The sequence below is a fragment of the Dendropsophus ebraccatus genome, chromosome 4 (assembly GCF_027789765.1).
Source record: "Dendropsophus ebraccatus isolate aDenEbr1 chromosome 4, aDenEbr1.pat, whole genome shotgun sequence".
NCBI lineage: Eukaryota > Metazoa > Chordata > Amphibia > Anura > Hylidae > Dendropsophus > Dendropsophus ebraccatus.
Window position 1 is genome coordinate 44,720,246 of NC_091457.1, and position 15,093 is coordinate 44,735,338.

Genomic DNA, 15,093 nt, shown 5'->3' on the forward strand with positions numbered 1-15,093 from the left:
AAGTATAATCTTTATTACTTTCTATCTAAATCAAAGGCTGCAGGAACGCAGCAAAGCTCACTTACTGTGTTAAAGGGGTATTCCCCCCAAGAGCTAAAAAAATGAAATGCTCCCAAACCTAGCTTGCCTTACTCACCAAGTCCCCCTGAGTATTTTGAGCCGTCTCCCATCTTTCTAGCTGCTGCCGTTCTCAAGTTACAAGTTTTTCTAAAAGCCGATCTATAACCAAGATAGAAAACTACATTTCCCATCATGCAATGCTTCTGCCTGATGATGGTGAAGTAGCAGAGCTGAGACAATGAAGGAGATGATGACAGAGTAGCAGAGCTGAGTTGGCGGTGACGACGTAGCAGAGCTGAGTTGGAGGAGATGGTGTAGCAGAGCTGAGTTGGAGGAGATGGCGTAGCAGAGCTGAGTTGGAGGAGATGGCGTAGCAGAGCTGAGTTGGAGGAGATGGCGTAGCAGAGCTGAGTTGGAGGTGACGGCGTAGCAGAGCTGAGTTGGAGGTGACGGCGTAGCAGAGCTGAGTTGGCGGTGACGGCGTAGCAGAGCTGAGTTGGTGGTGACAACGTAGCAGAGCTGAGTTGGAGGAGACGGCGTAGCAGAGCTGAGTTGGAGGTGACGGCGTAGCAGAGCTGAGTTGGCGGTGACGGCGTAGCAGAGCTGAGTTGGCGGTGACGGCGTAGCAGAGCTGAGTTGGCGGTGACGGCGTAGCAGAGCTGAGTTGGCGGTGACAGCGTAGCAGAGCTGAGTTGGCGGAGTTGGCCGTGATGGCGGCGATTGGGGGGGGCGGAGCTAGCCTCGGGCGATTGCGGGGGGCGGAGCTAGCCGCGGGCGATTGCGGGGGCGGAGCTAGCCGCGGGCTATTGCGGGGGGCGGAGCTAGCCGCGGGCTATTGCGGGGGGCGGAGCTAGCCGCGGGCTATTGCGGGGGGCGGAGCTAGCCGCGGGCGATTACGGGGGGCGGAGCTAGCCGCGGGCGATTGCGGGGAGGCGGAGCTAGCCGCGGGCGATCGCCGGGGGATGGGGGGCGGAGCTTGCCGCGGTGGGGGGGTGCTGAGCTGCGGGATGCCGCGGGTGATGGGGGGGGGCGGTTGGTTGTGGGCCAGGGGGCTGTGTGCTGCTGGTGAGTGCTGGACGTGCGCCGGGAGGCTCTGGACACAGGGGGTGAGCTCTGGGCTGGGGGTGACCGGGTGGCTGCTGTTAGAGAGGGGTGCAGTCACAGCTGCGCTGATCACTGTCTCCCTCTCTAACAGCATCCCCATCAGTGTTCTCAGTCACTTCACTGTGCTGGGACTGAGGACACGTGATGCCGACACGGAGGGTGGGGGCCAGGAGCAGGGAGCGTGTCGGTGTGGACTGAGGTCTAATGATTCTATGCAATCCCTGGGGGTGAATGCAGCTGGATAACAGCAAAACTGTGCAGAATCCTTAATAACTGTATATTGGAAAGATGGAAAGCTACGGGTGGGCAGCGTATTAATGCAAAAATAATTTTGGGGGGAATACCCCTTTAATTGGGCAGTGTAATACGGGCCTTACCTAAAAGCAATGTAATGCCTAGGTTTGTTTTTACTGATAAGATCCTGATGCTGGAATGTGTTTTTTTTTTCTGATTGTAATTATTTTTTATTTTTATTATGTTATCATGATGATCACCATCTTGTGTCAACATGCATATTACAATTAAATATATTAAATATTACAATTAAATATATAATGCGAAGATTCATCCTGACTTTCTTCTGGATGTATATGCTGGCTTTAACTGTGAAGTAATGTTTACCTGCATAGGACCTGCAAATTCATTATAACATTATTAAACTCATTACTGCTATTATTGTATCTAAGCTTAGCAAATCCTTTAAAAGGTTTTTAGACCTGGGCCTTTAGAGAAATAGTAATAATAATGATAAAAAGAGCTAAAGTCTACCCCCAATCCCCCACAGGTCCCACTGCAGCTCCCGTTTGGCTCTTTACGGTCTTCCTTTGCTCCTGTCCTCTGTGTGCTTTTGAGACAAGAGCTTGGAGCAGTTCCTGCCTACTGCCTACAGGTAGTCACTGGCCAAGACCGGCCACTGCTGCAGCCAGTGATTGGCTGAGTGGGCATGGCCTGCTCCGAGCTCCCATTCCAGAAGCAACAAACAGGAATAATGGAGGACTGCAGGGAGCTGAACGGGAGCTTCAGCTTGACCCATAGGGGACCAGCAGTTGGTAAGTACAGCTTTTTTTTTTTTTTTCCCCATTCCCCCAGCACTATATCACTTATTTAAAAATGGCGGAATACACCTTCATGTGCACATAACAATTCTATGTGCACATTTCCTTACGTAAGTGTTTGTCATCATAGTTTAGATGGAGGGAAAAAAGAGGAATTCCATATGCAAGAATAGGAAATGTTGTCATTGACTCCTCCTTACTCTTATACCACTTAAAACATCTGTCTAATACTCAAGATGTTCAGATGACAACCAGCTTAAGTTGCTGTGTAAATCATGGATTCAGGGGCTGCTTCTCTACCTCCTTATGGATCCCCTGAAGGTCCAGCGTATCCCAGCTATGATCAAGACCCACACAAGGTGGGGATGCAGACAGAGAATGTCCATAGCAAGTCTACAGTGGTTGTCATTCAACAGGATACTCCTCCTATACGAGATGACCTTCTGTGGTCCATTTTTAACACCATTTATATGAATGTATGCTGCCTAGGATTTGTGGCTCTCACATACTCTGTAAAGGTGAGTGATAGTAATGGGTAAGACCAAATGTATTAGGTAGCTGCAGGTTTGTGTTCTTTAAATGGGTATCTGCTGTTTATCTGCTGTTATGGGCACTCTCTTCCAGACACAGTGACACATCTTGTATCTGGCATTACTACTAAGCTGAAGTAAATGGGGATAAGCTGCAATACCACATACAACCTGTGGACAGGTGTGGTGCTATTTTTGAAAACAAACATGTTTTTTTTTTTTTAATTATACAGTGGTGCCTTGGGTTACGAGCATAATCCGTTCCAGGACCGTGCTTGTAATCCAAGTCCACTCTTAAAGCAAAGCAAATTTTCCCATAAGAAATAATTGAAATGCAAACAATTGGTTCCACGCCCCAAAAATTATGATTTTTTTAGTCTGAATAACGTTTAAAATAAATGGAAAAAAAAAACAAAAAACAATTTAGAAACAGCAGAATATGTCATATTATAAGTTACTGTACAGTAATGGAGAGGATGGAAAACACAAGGGAGGACACAGACTGCAGGGAGCATGAAGGAATGAGCAGGGCAGATGTGGGCACAGTATATAGCAGCGCTCTCTGTCCGGGGAGAGAGGGGTTACAGCTATGGAGAGATTACCTCCACAGTCCTGTCCCCTGATGCAAGCCCCAGCGGCAGCCTGAAGTGGATCTGCTATGATTTGGAAGGTGAGGGAGAGTACAGGGCTGTAGACCCCGCTATGCAGACCATGCCCCTCCCCCACTCCCCCTCCCACCCAGTATAGCGAGCTCTTACACCAAAGCAATGCTCTTTAACCAAGTCACTATTTTGAAAAACTGTGAGCTCTTCTTGCAAAACACAATCCAAGTTACTCTTAAACCAAGGTACCACTGTACTAAAGATCTAAATAGGTAGAAATTCCCATAAGGTGATTTGTCCCCATTTAAGGAGGCACTATATGATATAAACCCTTCTTGTTCTACTGGATGCAATAATATAAATGTAGGCTATTTCACGTTCCCTATCACTCCTAAAGGCAAAGGTTCAGACCCCCACTGATCAATTAGATATAGCTGGGAGAAGTGCTTGGCTGAGCACTTCACTCTTTGGCTCCTGGTGTTTTCCGTCTTGCTGCAGAAGTTGATCTCCATAGACCATTGATGTATTAATTAGCGGAGCGCTTTTCCTGGCTAAATCTAATGATTGGTGGGGGTCTGATCACCTAGACCCCAAGCATTCAAAACATTTAACATGTCCAATTTTTTGTAGAAGTGATCACCCCGTAAGTTTTGTTTGTGATAAACTCGGATTCAGCTACAATACATACATAGGTTAATTATAATAGAATCAGTAATGCCGGGCTCTTTTCCTGTTAAATATAAATCCCCATAGAAAACCGCTCCTCCTCTGGACAGTTTCTGTCATGGACAGGGGTGGCAACAGAGAGCAGTGTATCAGACAGAGAAGAATACACCACTTCCTACAGCGCATACAGCAGCTGATAAGTACTGGAAGACCTGAGATTTTTAAATAGAAGTAAATCACAAATCTATATAACTTTTTGAAACCAGTTGATTTGAAAGAAAAAGATTTTTATTACAGTATCCCTTTAAGCTCCATTCATTTCAATACAACTGAGTTGCAAAAGCCCCCTCAAACTAGAGACAAGAGTGGTGCTGTCTCTGGAAGAAAGTGGCCATGTTTTTCTAACACCAGATAACACTTTTGAAGTATTTTTCTGTTGAGCCAACATTGGATTTAACCTCTTGCTTTTTCTTGTCTCTCTTGTCACAGTCACGAGATCGGAAACTATTTGGAGACAGAACTGCAGCAACGCTTTATGGTGCCAATGCCAGGAAATTAAACATTGCCGCCACAGTTTTAACAATTATAGCAATCGTCATTTACATCATCATTATTGTTTCGGTTTGAGTTGCTTCTGCCCAAGAGCCAGTTTCCACAATCAAAACTTCAGTGTTGAATTGGACTAACTGATTTACTGAACCCAGTGCTAAAACTAGGATGGCACTTAGCAATAAATGGATTGTTTTTTTTTGCTTTTCTCTTCATTTTCCAAAAACAAAAAAAATTCAATAAATTGGCAATAAAAAGAATAATCAAGAATTAAATTAAAACAGTCACAGTAATTAAGGCTGTTGTAAAAATTCTAAAATCTTAATAAAAAAATGAAGATAAAAAAATAAAATAAAATATTAAAACTTAAAAACTTACTCAAATATTTTTTTTTGTTGTTGTACAATTCTTTTTTACTATCATAGAATAGTTTAGGGTGTCCTGATTACTTGATATGTTCTTCTCTTCCTTAGATATGTTTTTAGATAAATAAAACAACTTAGAATACATTTACCGTGCACAGTTAGGTGTATAGCAACCTCCCACATTTAAAAAGGAACTGCCAAAAATTACTTAAAGAGCTCAGGGGGGCCACAAGGATGGTGGGCTGCTGCCAACGCCCGGCCGGGTGTGTTGCCTTGGGAACCTCCTTTATCAGCAAAAGTACTTGAGGTATGGAAGAAAGAAAAACCACAACAGCCTGAGCAGGCCTTGTTGGAGACACTTAATGGTTTGTGTCTGACACCTTAACCAGAAGCAGAAACCACTCACCCAAGCAGCTGAATCCACCTTGACAGTGCCTTCTACTTCTGAGGTGGTCCCCAAGTCAGCAGACACCATCTCAACTTCTTCTCTAGTGGCAGTTCCCGTGTTGGCAGACACCATCTCAACTTCTCCTCTAGTGGCAGTCCCCAAGTCAGCAGACACCATCTCAACTTCTCCTCTAGTGGCAGTCCCAAGTTGGCAGACACCATCTCAACTTCTCCTCTAGTGGCAGTCCCAAGTTGGCAGACACCATCTCAACTTCTCCTCTAGTGGCAGTCCCAAGTTGGCAGACTTCATCTCAACTTCTCTAGTGGCAGTCCCAAGTTAGCAGACTTCATCTCAACTTCTCCTCTAGTGGCAGTCCCCAAGTCGGCAGGCATTATCTCAACCTCACCTCTAGTTGCAGTTCCCAAGTCAGCAGACATCTCAATGCCTCAACCGTCTCTTGTAGTGGTAGAACCAGAAGCGGTGTCTTCAACCATATTGGCTGCACTTCTACATCCACAGATGACCAACTGTGTGTGCACCATCAGGAATACTTGAATGCCCAGATGTTTATGGGTCTACAGGGTTGAGGTTTCTTAGCCCTGAATAAGCGAGGCGGCCAGTAGGCACATGTTATGCACCCAGTTCAGCTTTATGTTATGTAGGCCCAACTGGACAAAGTTGTGCCATGTTTAAAAGAAGGTTTAGAGCAAATGTACCGCTAGGTACATTGCTATAGTTAGTTTTACATGAACAGACCGGCACTGTTGTGGGGAGGCCTTTTTTTGAACCGCTGACCCCCAGTGTGAAAATCTCCCCTCCCTTTTGCGACGCGGCTCCATTAGAATCAATGAAGCTGCGTCACAGGGGCAAGGGGTTTTGTCACACTGGGTCTGGTCTGTTCATGTTAAAAACAGAAATGTGGTAAAAATGTAGCCAGTTAGATGGAATAAGAGAACTAAAGAAGAATCAAAAACATTAAATTTAATAGTTTTATTAATGACTAAATCCAACAACTTTTAAAGTTTTACACCCAAAGGAACACATTATTGTATTTACATGCATGTGGTTTTTTGACGGCACAAAAGAAAAAGACTTTTATAGAATTCAATGGCTTCAAATTAAAAACTAATACAAGTTTCCGTCAAAAAATGACCTTTAATATTTTTTTCGAATTTTTTTTCCCCAAACAAATATAATGTCTTCAGAACAAATTTTTATTGGCAGCTGATTGAGCTTCTAAACCCACATTCCCTCAGAATACACATACGCCACAAAGCTAAGGAAATATTCTAATTTAACACCAGTTGGTCAACAGTTTACATAAATAGTGCACGTTATACAGCCTCTTCAGAGTAGCAGCTATACTTGTGTGACACACCACCATTTTAAAGAAATTTCTAATAGGCATTATGTACAAATATTATATTTTTCTTCAATTCTTTTCCTACTTCCTCACTTAGTTTTCAAAAAGGGATGTTTGAGATAAGAAAAGAGGTCTGCTTTCTTCCCCCAAATACAGCACCACCTTCTCTGGAATCCTAACTCCGCCACTGTCAATTGAATATAGTTGAGCTGCAATACCAGATGCGGCCATCCCAGGAGTGGTGCTATTTTTGCTATTTCTGGGGGGGGGGGAAGTGGACTTCTTCTAATGTCGAACTACCCTTTCATTAAATGTAAAGGTGCAACTCCTTCTATTGTTCGTAATTGTTTGTTCATGTAAACACTTTATCGCATTAGTAAACCCCCTTATTTCTTGAGGTGCTTATGTATGTCTGATCCTTAACTATATGTAAATGACTTATTGACTTGAAAGACGCCTTTATGTTTTAATTAACTGTATCTCAAAATCATTAGCACATATTAAAGGGGATGGAGGGGGTAAAGGACTAGAGATGAGAAACTCCTGAAATTGGTCTACCAAAGTTGGGAGCAAGGGTTCCTGATGGAGAATGTTGTTCTGAGACTGATCCCCTTTACTGGTGCTCATAGTGCATTAAGTAACATATGATGGCAAAAGGAGTTGGCGTCAATTTAAAGAGTATGTCTGAAATGAAAAGACAGATCTTAAGGTCCCCATACACCTTATACTCTTGTTGGCTGTACCTGCCGCTAGCAGGTTCGACTGTCAGTCTACGGTGTATGGGGCTCTCCTGACCGTCCACCAACAGATGATGTCGTTACAGATAGGGGTTGGGCGTGATGGAAAATCACTGCCCGACCCCTTTGTTCTAGGAAAGATAAGCTGCAGCCAGAGCTCTCTGACTGCGGCTTAACCCTGCCCATAGAGAACATTTTCTCTTGCCATATGTTCCTATGCAAGTGGACGACAGTTGCTGGATGGGAAAGATAAGTGATGGCCAAACGATCATTCAGCTGTCAGTTATTGAAGGCGTATGGCCACCTTTATCCATGGGATGTGTCTGCTTTTGCAACTCTGCCCAACTTTCTCGTATGGCGTGGACCTGCAATATCAGACACAGTTCATGGATCACAGTGAGATCTAACATACCCTTTAAAGTGATTCTGTCAGAAGTAAATCATGTTGACATAGTTCGATAGCTGTTAGGTCTAGGAGGCACATGGTACCTTTCATATATCCATCTGTGTTTCCATAAGGTAGACAAATCCTTTTATCCTTTGACATAAAAGTGTCAAAGAGGTGTTCCCAAGCTCCCAAATGCTGCAAGTTACAATGCCTCCTTGCTCCCTCTCCCAACCCTATCTCTGCGTGATGGACAGTCAGCTGAAGGCTAAGCACCAAACAAATGCCAGGGATAGGAGGGGAAGCGAGGGAGTGTTACAGCCTTCAGAGATCAGGAGCTTGGGAAAGCCTGACACTTTTCCATGGAAAATGAAATCATTTTTCTACATTCTGGAAGCACAGACAGATATATAAAAGATACCAGGTGTTTCCTTGTCCTAACAGCATCTTCAGCATTTTCGAATAAATTACAGCTGACAGATTCCCTTTAAAGATGAACAGCTTGCTTGTCCAACAGTTCTCTCTCTGCTGATCTCCCTATTCACAAGTTTATATCTCAGGGTACAAAAGGATCAGGTAGTTGAAATACAATGAAGGAGGTCAGGGAAGAATTAGGAGGTCACAATATGCATTCTTATCATAAAATAAGAAATTGTGAATTTGAGTACTGTAAATCTGTCTGTCAGCATTCAACTCAGTGTCAATGTAGTATAGACTCATGTAATCCGAGGCAGACTGGTTGCTAGGGATTCTTGGCCTGACAACCAGATTTAGCTGATAAAACTGTTAGGCAAAGTATCCTTAGCAACCAGTCTGTCTCAAATGACTCATCCACAGCAGCTTAGCAGCAGCCACGCTATGATTCCCTTTCCTAAGCTACTTTTTTATGATTTATATAAAATAAGATGCATCATGGGGTTGTAAAACATTAATTCTACAAATTATGCCTTTCCATAGGATATATCTAGTATTGCTGCCTGGCCTACATCCCAATGAGGTGATATGCCGGGGGGAACTTTTTTCTAACTCTAGACCCATGTTTTAAGGCAGGGGATTTGTTGTCAAGGCCTTTGTTCAGGAAACACATTCATATATTCACCATCAGAGGAAGTGCACCTTTAAAAGTGTAAAATCAGATTTTTCTTACAAACATTCAACTTTTTAAATAAAATAAAACTGAACAAAAATTGGAAATTTGTCAAATCTTTTGCAAAAAAAAGGAGCAGTTGCCTAAAGCAAATAATCAGATAAAAAAAAATCCTTGCAATAGTTTTGACAAACTTCCCCCTTGTCTTTAACTACAAACCAGACGTCTTATAGAGGTTAATCTGTGTGTAAAATCTGTCTGTTACCTTTTGTAAAATATAGCCTAGCCGCTGTGTATTTCACTTACAAATACATTCAGTATCTAACAGAAGTGGTATGTTTCCTATAAAATGTTAACATTCTTCTTATGAGTCTGTGTACAAGATATGAACACGGATCTAAAGACACCTTACCGTGACTATTGTGATACGTGGAGAACGAGGCACATAGAGTTACGACTTCTATTTAACCCTTGTCTATAAACCATTCTGGCAGTGAATAGGATATATACTACAAGTCATAGAACTATGATATTCTTATATATAATGAATTAATCTCTTTCACCCACCACAGCCTGTACACATAAGGCACTGGAACATAGTAAACTCTCCAATGTCCAATGGGGGATGGGGAGGGAAGTCTAATGTACAAATGACTAGTCAAGATAACCAGATAAGATCCATGTCCATCCAATAGATGTGGTCCAAACATTTTCAAGAAAAACAAGCTGGCCCAGTTGCCCTTAGAACCAAGGAAGCAGTCTAGATATACTCCGGAATATGTTTTTCTGGAATCGCACGTACACCTTTTCGCACTAGCAATTCAGGAAGCAGAATGTCAGTGTTCAGCCATTTTCACAATACAGAGCTCCAAATCTCAGTAAACACACACTTATAACTAGTTTTAATCGGAAATGCTGAACTGTTTGAGTTCGGCAACATTATCCGAACCCGAACGCTCAGTGTTTGACTCTCCATGGCTGCATAGCTATAGACAGACAGCCATAGGCTGTATCCATGTTTTCCAGGTCTTCTGCAGCTGCGGGGAGTCAAAAGCTGAGCATTCTCGTTCGGAAAATGTTGCCAAATCTGAACAGTTCAGCCGCTCCTCTCAACACTACTTAGAACCTGTCCTGCCAGTACGGGATAAGTGTTATTGGTGAGACAGACCATTTAGATAATAGATTATAATGAGCCTAATGTATAAGTAGTTTGGAAGCCAGAATTTTATGTATTGATGCTATGTCTACGAAGGGGAATAAAAAAAAGAAAAAGATCCCTGATTACTATATGCCATGTTCATACAGTTTTTTATCGATTTTGTGGGCACTTTGTTCCCACATGTATTAAAACTACAGGCCAAATTATTACAGCTGTAAAATTAAAAGCAGTGTCCACAGAGTACACATATATCCCTAATGGCAATAGCAGTCATTGGGGCTATAGCTAAAATATGGCAGACAAATTGTCACAAAAAAAAAAAATTCAACAGTGTTTGAACGTAGTGTACAGATGAATCAGTACAGAATATTGCACCTTAGCATGACATGGTGAAATGTATTCATGTGTTGAAATTGTTTGCATCAGTGGAAAAGTGAATAAACATATTACATGAAATAAAACCATAAAGAAATTTAATTTTTTTTTTTTAAATAGTGTTGAACCCAAAAAACTTTGTAGCCTCTTGTTTGGCCCTGGCTTACTAATGAATTTTCACTTTTAGAAGAGGCTGAACATTGACATTCTACTTACCATGTGCCGTGAGTCATACTGTCATGGCTTCAGCATTTAGGTACAGAACTAGTAAACTAAATCTTTGTCCGAGTAAAGGAAAGCCTAGCTATGACTGTCATATTGATGCCTATTTTTTTTTTTTTTATTCACCCCAGAATTAAAATTCTATTTGTGTAAGCCCCAGTTCTATACAAATAATAACCTGACACCAATGTAAAATGTTTAAATGTAGCTTTACATGTAACATACAATAAGTTTGTATGTTGTTCAAGTACTAGGTTGCATCAGTTACAGTATTTTCTAATAAGATGACACTTTCTTAGATCAGGCCTTCCCCAAGATACATCCACTCTGTGTCAATAAGAATATCTACACTGCATACAGATCATAAGAGAAAGCATAATGGTCCAATGAATGGTTACTGTGAAACATACCGTACAACAATAAGCTTATGAGATCAAGCAGTTGAATGCAGATGTATAGGTACCAACAACTGGATACCAATATACAGAACATTTAAACGTCTTTCTGAGAACACCCCTTAAATTAGACCAGGAATGCCATTTTAATGCAAACTAGAGGTAAGTCCACACCTTGAGGTGCCAAAAGATTTAGGACTGTTAGCAAATATACAGATGAAGTTATGGACCCAAAGAGAACAACCCTGCCAAGGGTTATAGATTGGCAAAATATACCTATGTTTGGAAGGTGGTTAGTGTACCAAAGGTAAGTTGTCCCCCCCAAAAAAGGAGAAAAAAAATGAAACAGTTCAATGAAAAGAAGAGGACCCTACACATCATGGTATGTCTCCAAAACATGAAAAGCCCTTGTAACATTTCTGGATGACGTTCCAGTAGCAACTGAAATTACATAAAAGACACATATGTTCCGCAGACCTTGAAACATAAAAATGTTTTTTTTTAAAAAGACTATTAAACCGGCAGAAGGTTATGGAACCCTGAAGGTGTTGATGACTGTCAGTCACTAAAAGCAGCAACTACAAAGTTAGTTGTCAGGACTCTTGCAGTATATGAATTTTAAAACTAGAATATGGGTCAGGAAGTTTTTATATTTTTGTTTTCCGTTGACATCTGCAAACTCGGAGGTTCTACTTCTTTCCTTTATTGTGGTTGTTTGTAGTGACGTTGAATAAGCCCATAAGGTCCAGCATGGCTTGTCTGATGTGCTGTCCAAATCGGTGAGAGTCCTAAAATGATATCACCAGAAATATTCATTATTATGGATCTGGTGTGTGATATATTAATTTGTTGGTAATTACAGATGATAGTTCCTTTTTATGGTTATTTATAGTCACAGTCAAACAAAATGGTTGAAAAATCATGATCATGTCAGCAATAGAGATGATCGAACGTCGGAAAATCTTAGAACTCGAACCTTGTTGAACCTTCCGCATTTGATTCCCGATGCTTTCCGGTCCGCGGGGAAGGCAATAGGCTGAATCCCGGAATTCCAGGAGGTACCCGGGCTGTCTCCTCCTTCTCCACGGACCAGGAAGGCATCAGGAAGGTTCGAGTTCTATAAAACCTAACATTTTCCAATGTTCAATCATCTCTAGTCAGCAACAGTTTACTGCTCTTGCTCCATGTAATAGGATCGGCGGCAGTAGGCTCGTTCAGACAGTCCTTCCCGCTGTACCCCGCTCGCAGTCTGTGTGTGTAATAGCACACACTGAGAGCAGGAAACGAGGAGGCAGTGAGTGCTGACCTGACAGGTCGGCGCTCATTTTCCCCTAATTATCGTGCCATGTACTAAGATTTTTAGACTGTGTAAGGGACTAGAAATGAGCTGGGAAAATCTCGATCCAGTCCTGGGAAACGTCTCCCAGTTTCTCAGGACTGGATCCAGCTTTTCCTAGCACCCAGGGTGGAGCAGCATGGAGAGGCAGTAAGTTAAAGGGGAACTATCAGCAAGTTAGACGAATCTGCTGGTCCCACGCTGTTAGTCGGGTTAAACTCTGCTCCTAAGCACTGTTAGCGGAGTTTACCCTGACTAAAGGCCCTATTAAACAGAACGATTATTGTCCGTATTCAGCCTATATCGTCCATTACGGTCGATAATCATCCTGTGTAATAGAACACAACTATCAGCCGACATGAACGATGTCGGATGATCGTTGTAGTTATTTGTCTTTTAACATGTTAAAAAACAAACGACTAATATAGCAACAATATGTTACTGTCACACCGTGGATTAGAAGTGGTGGCAGCAGACCGCTGCTATATGCTATGGGCTGGACGATTAAGCGATCACCAGGGCAGCCCCCCCCCCCGCACCCCTCTGCGGCCCCCGGCGGCAGCGAGTGGGGAGTGAGGAGCATACGAGCGCTGACAACACTTGTTTGCTCCTCACAGTCGCCCCGTGTAATAGGGGCTTAACAGTGTGGGACTGGTGCAGAGGAGGAAGGTAAGGCACATACTTTCCTCCTCAGCATCCCTGGCACAATGGGGGCTACAGCAGGTTTGATTTGACCCCACCACCTCTTGATAAAGGCACAAGTCTGCCGCCTGATTCTGAGAGGGGTTGATCTGCAGTAGACCCTGATATCTGCACATAACAACAATACTGATTTTGACAGTACAAAATATATAGTTATAATACACTACTGACAAATCTGAACAGTCGGTTGGTATACATGATATTTTTAAAGGTGTGCATTTTTCTTTACTTTATCGAATATTAAAAGTTACGTTTTAATATCCCTTTGGGGATTAGTAAAACAGGACCTCCCATTATATGCCCGTAGAGGGCAATCTGTTTGTATATGTCCATTAGTGGTCCTCTAATTCCTTGGTCCGACTTTTGTATACCATACACACATTTGACACTTGAGATCAATGTGTGTGATGTTGGTCAGGGCCTAGACAAGAAATAAACAATACAAAACCACAGGGAATTGTGCATTACTGTAATTGATCCCCTGGCTCCATATGCTGGACTAGTGCTGGTAACTATTTAAAGCTTAAGTCAACAAAGCCATTATAAATACCCTCCAAGTTAAAAATATTTCATACTCAGTTGCTGTATCTAAAGTGCCTGATAACAAATTGACAAGGAAGAGAAAAGTATGAATGCAGAATGTAACCTTAATGCCCATTAGGGCATATGGATACTACTGTAGGAGCATCTATTCTGTCTGGGGGGCTCTGTATGATCATATATTGGTTCACTCTGAATCGAGCTTCCAATGTAAATGTTAATATAGCTCAAGCCTGGTCAAGTGCTCTACTGGATCCATATTTCTGACCAAAAAACTTACTAAAACATAATCGTAACCAACTTTATTAAAAAAAAAAAAAAAAAATAGCCGCGAAAACCCAACTGATAGGATTACCCTATTTTACTACAGAGACAAGAGAGTTACATTAAGAAATGTTCTGCTAACAGATCATATTGCATTTCTATAGAAGATTTTTATCACTCATGAAGCCCAGATGAAATAATGTCTCCTTACACATTTAATAACTGACGGCCAAAACATCGGTCCACACCGTCACTTATATCTCCCGCCTGCTGCCCGTTCTCCCCACACACAGGAACATTCGGCATGGCCAAGCATTCCTGTGTTCTCTGTAAGCTGTAACAAGAGCACTCCATGGCTTATGTCTCTGTGAAATAATTTTCAATCCCGGCCGACTCCTATCACCACCCACATCATCTGTCACTGGTTGTTCAGGATGGTCAAAGCCCGAATCTGCTACGACCAACGGGTTCAGCTAATCAAAGTCTAAGGTCTATGGGGATCTTTAGAGTTCCGATGGTTCAGTTCAGAACTGAGAGATGGAATACTGTTGACCTCTCATTTGTCTCCTGCTTTAGGTTGCTGATTCACCATGAACTTGTGACAGGTTGGTTATCTCACAGGGAATCTGTAATGCAATGACTGTATCCCTTCCATGCTCTAATCCGTATGAGATCCAGAGTGACTTATCCGGCAGGGTTTCTACCCTGAAAAGGGTGTCCCTACCTTACGGAGCCTGTTTCCTGCACTTAACTACCTCTATTCCTGAATAATGCTTGTGTCCCAACTAATCAAACAACTGCATATTATTATCAGATAAGTCCTCTGTAAAATCACTATTTATTGGGCAGAAATGTCAACACATAGGAGACGTAGATATGGTACTCACTAATTCTAGCCAAAAATGTAAACAATGCTTTATTTCTTCACCAAACAGGTAACATGGAGAAGACAAAGGTAATCAGGCGAAAGCTGTTTCACGTTTGTTACGCTTTTTGACAGCCCTGAAGGCTGTGGCAGAAATGGGTTGGGATGTCCAATTCCTTGATTAGTTGGGGCACAAGTATTACTCAGGGATAGAGGTACTTTAATACAGAAGACAGGCCCCATAGAGTGGAACCTTTATTGGGGAGATAGGGACTAAAGCAAGTTAGGGATACAATCGTCCCATGTTATTTACTGCATTACAGGGTCCTGGTAAAATATCTGCA

General features: G+C 42.3%; 2 protein-coding genes across 3 annotated transcripts in view; one reads left to right on the forward strand and one right to left on the reverse strand.

The window, feature by feature from the left end:
* The first annotated feature begins 2,477 nt into the window (after positions 1-2,477).
* LOC138789619 (dispanin subfamily A member 2b-like) lies at positions 2,478-4,895 on the forward strand. The gene is made up of 2 exons (XM_069968352.1): positions 2,478-2,737; positions 4,507-4,895. The coding sequence occupies exons 1-2, from the start codon at positions 2,495-2,497 to the stop codon at positions 4,642-4,644; spliced, it is 381 nt and encodes a 126-aa protein (XP_069824453.1). The 5' UTR covers positions 2,478-2,494; the 3' UTR covers positions 4,645-4,895.
* A 1,399-nt stretch (positions 4,896-6,294) lies between these two features.
* Positions 6,295-15,093, reverse strand: part of LOC138788153 (carnitine O-palmitoyltransferase 1, liver isoform-like) — a 45,634-nt gene continuing 36,835 nt past the window's right edge. For both annotated transcript variants that reach the window (XM_069965756.1, XM_069965755.1), the window contains exon 19: positions 6,295-11,830. In XM_069965756.1, coding sequence (XP_069821857.1) covers positions 11,732-11,830 — 99 coding nt within the window. In that variant the 3' untranslated portion in view covers positions 6,295-11,731. The remainder of the gene's footprint in view (positions 11,831-15,093) is intronic.

Excerpts from the sequence above, each read along its gene's own strand:
- LOC138789619 (XM_069968352.1), top strand. The coding sequence starts at position 2,495 with ATGGATTCAGGGGCTGCTTCTCTACCTCCTTATGGATCCCCTGAAGGT. Across the intron at positions 2,738-4,506 it reads CTCTCACATACTCTGTAAAG|TCACGAGATCGGAAACTATT; the intron begins GTGAGTGATAGT and ends CTCTTGTCACAG.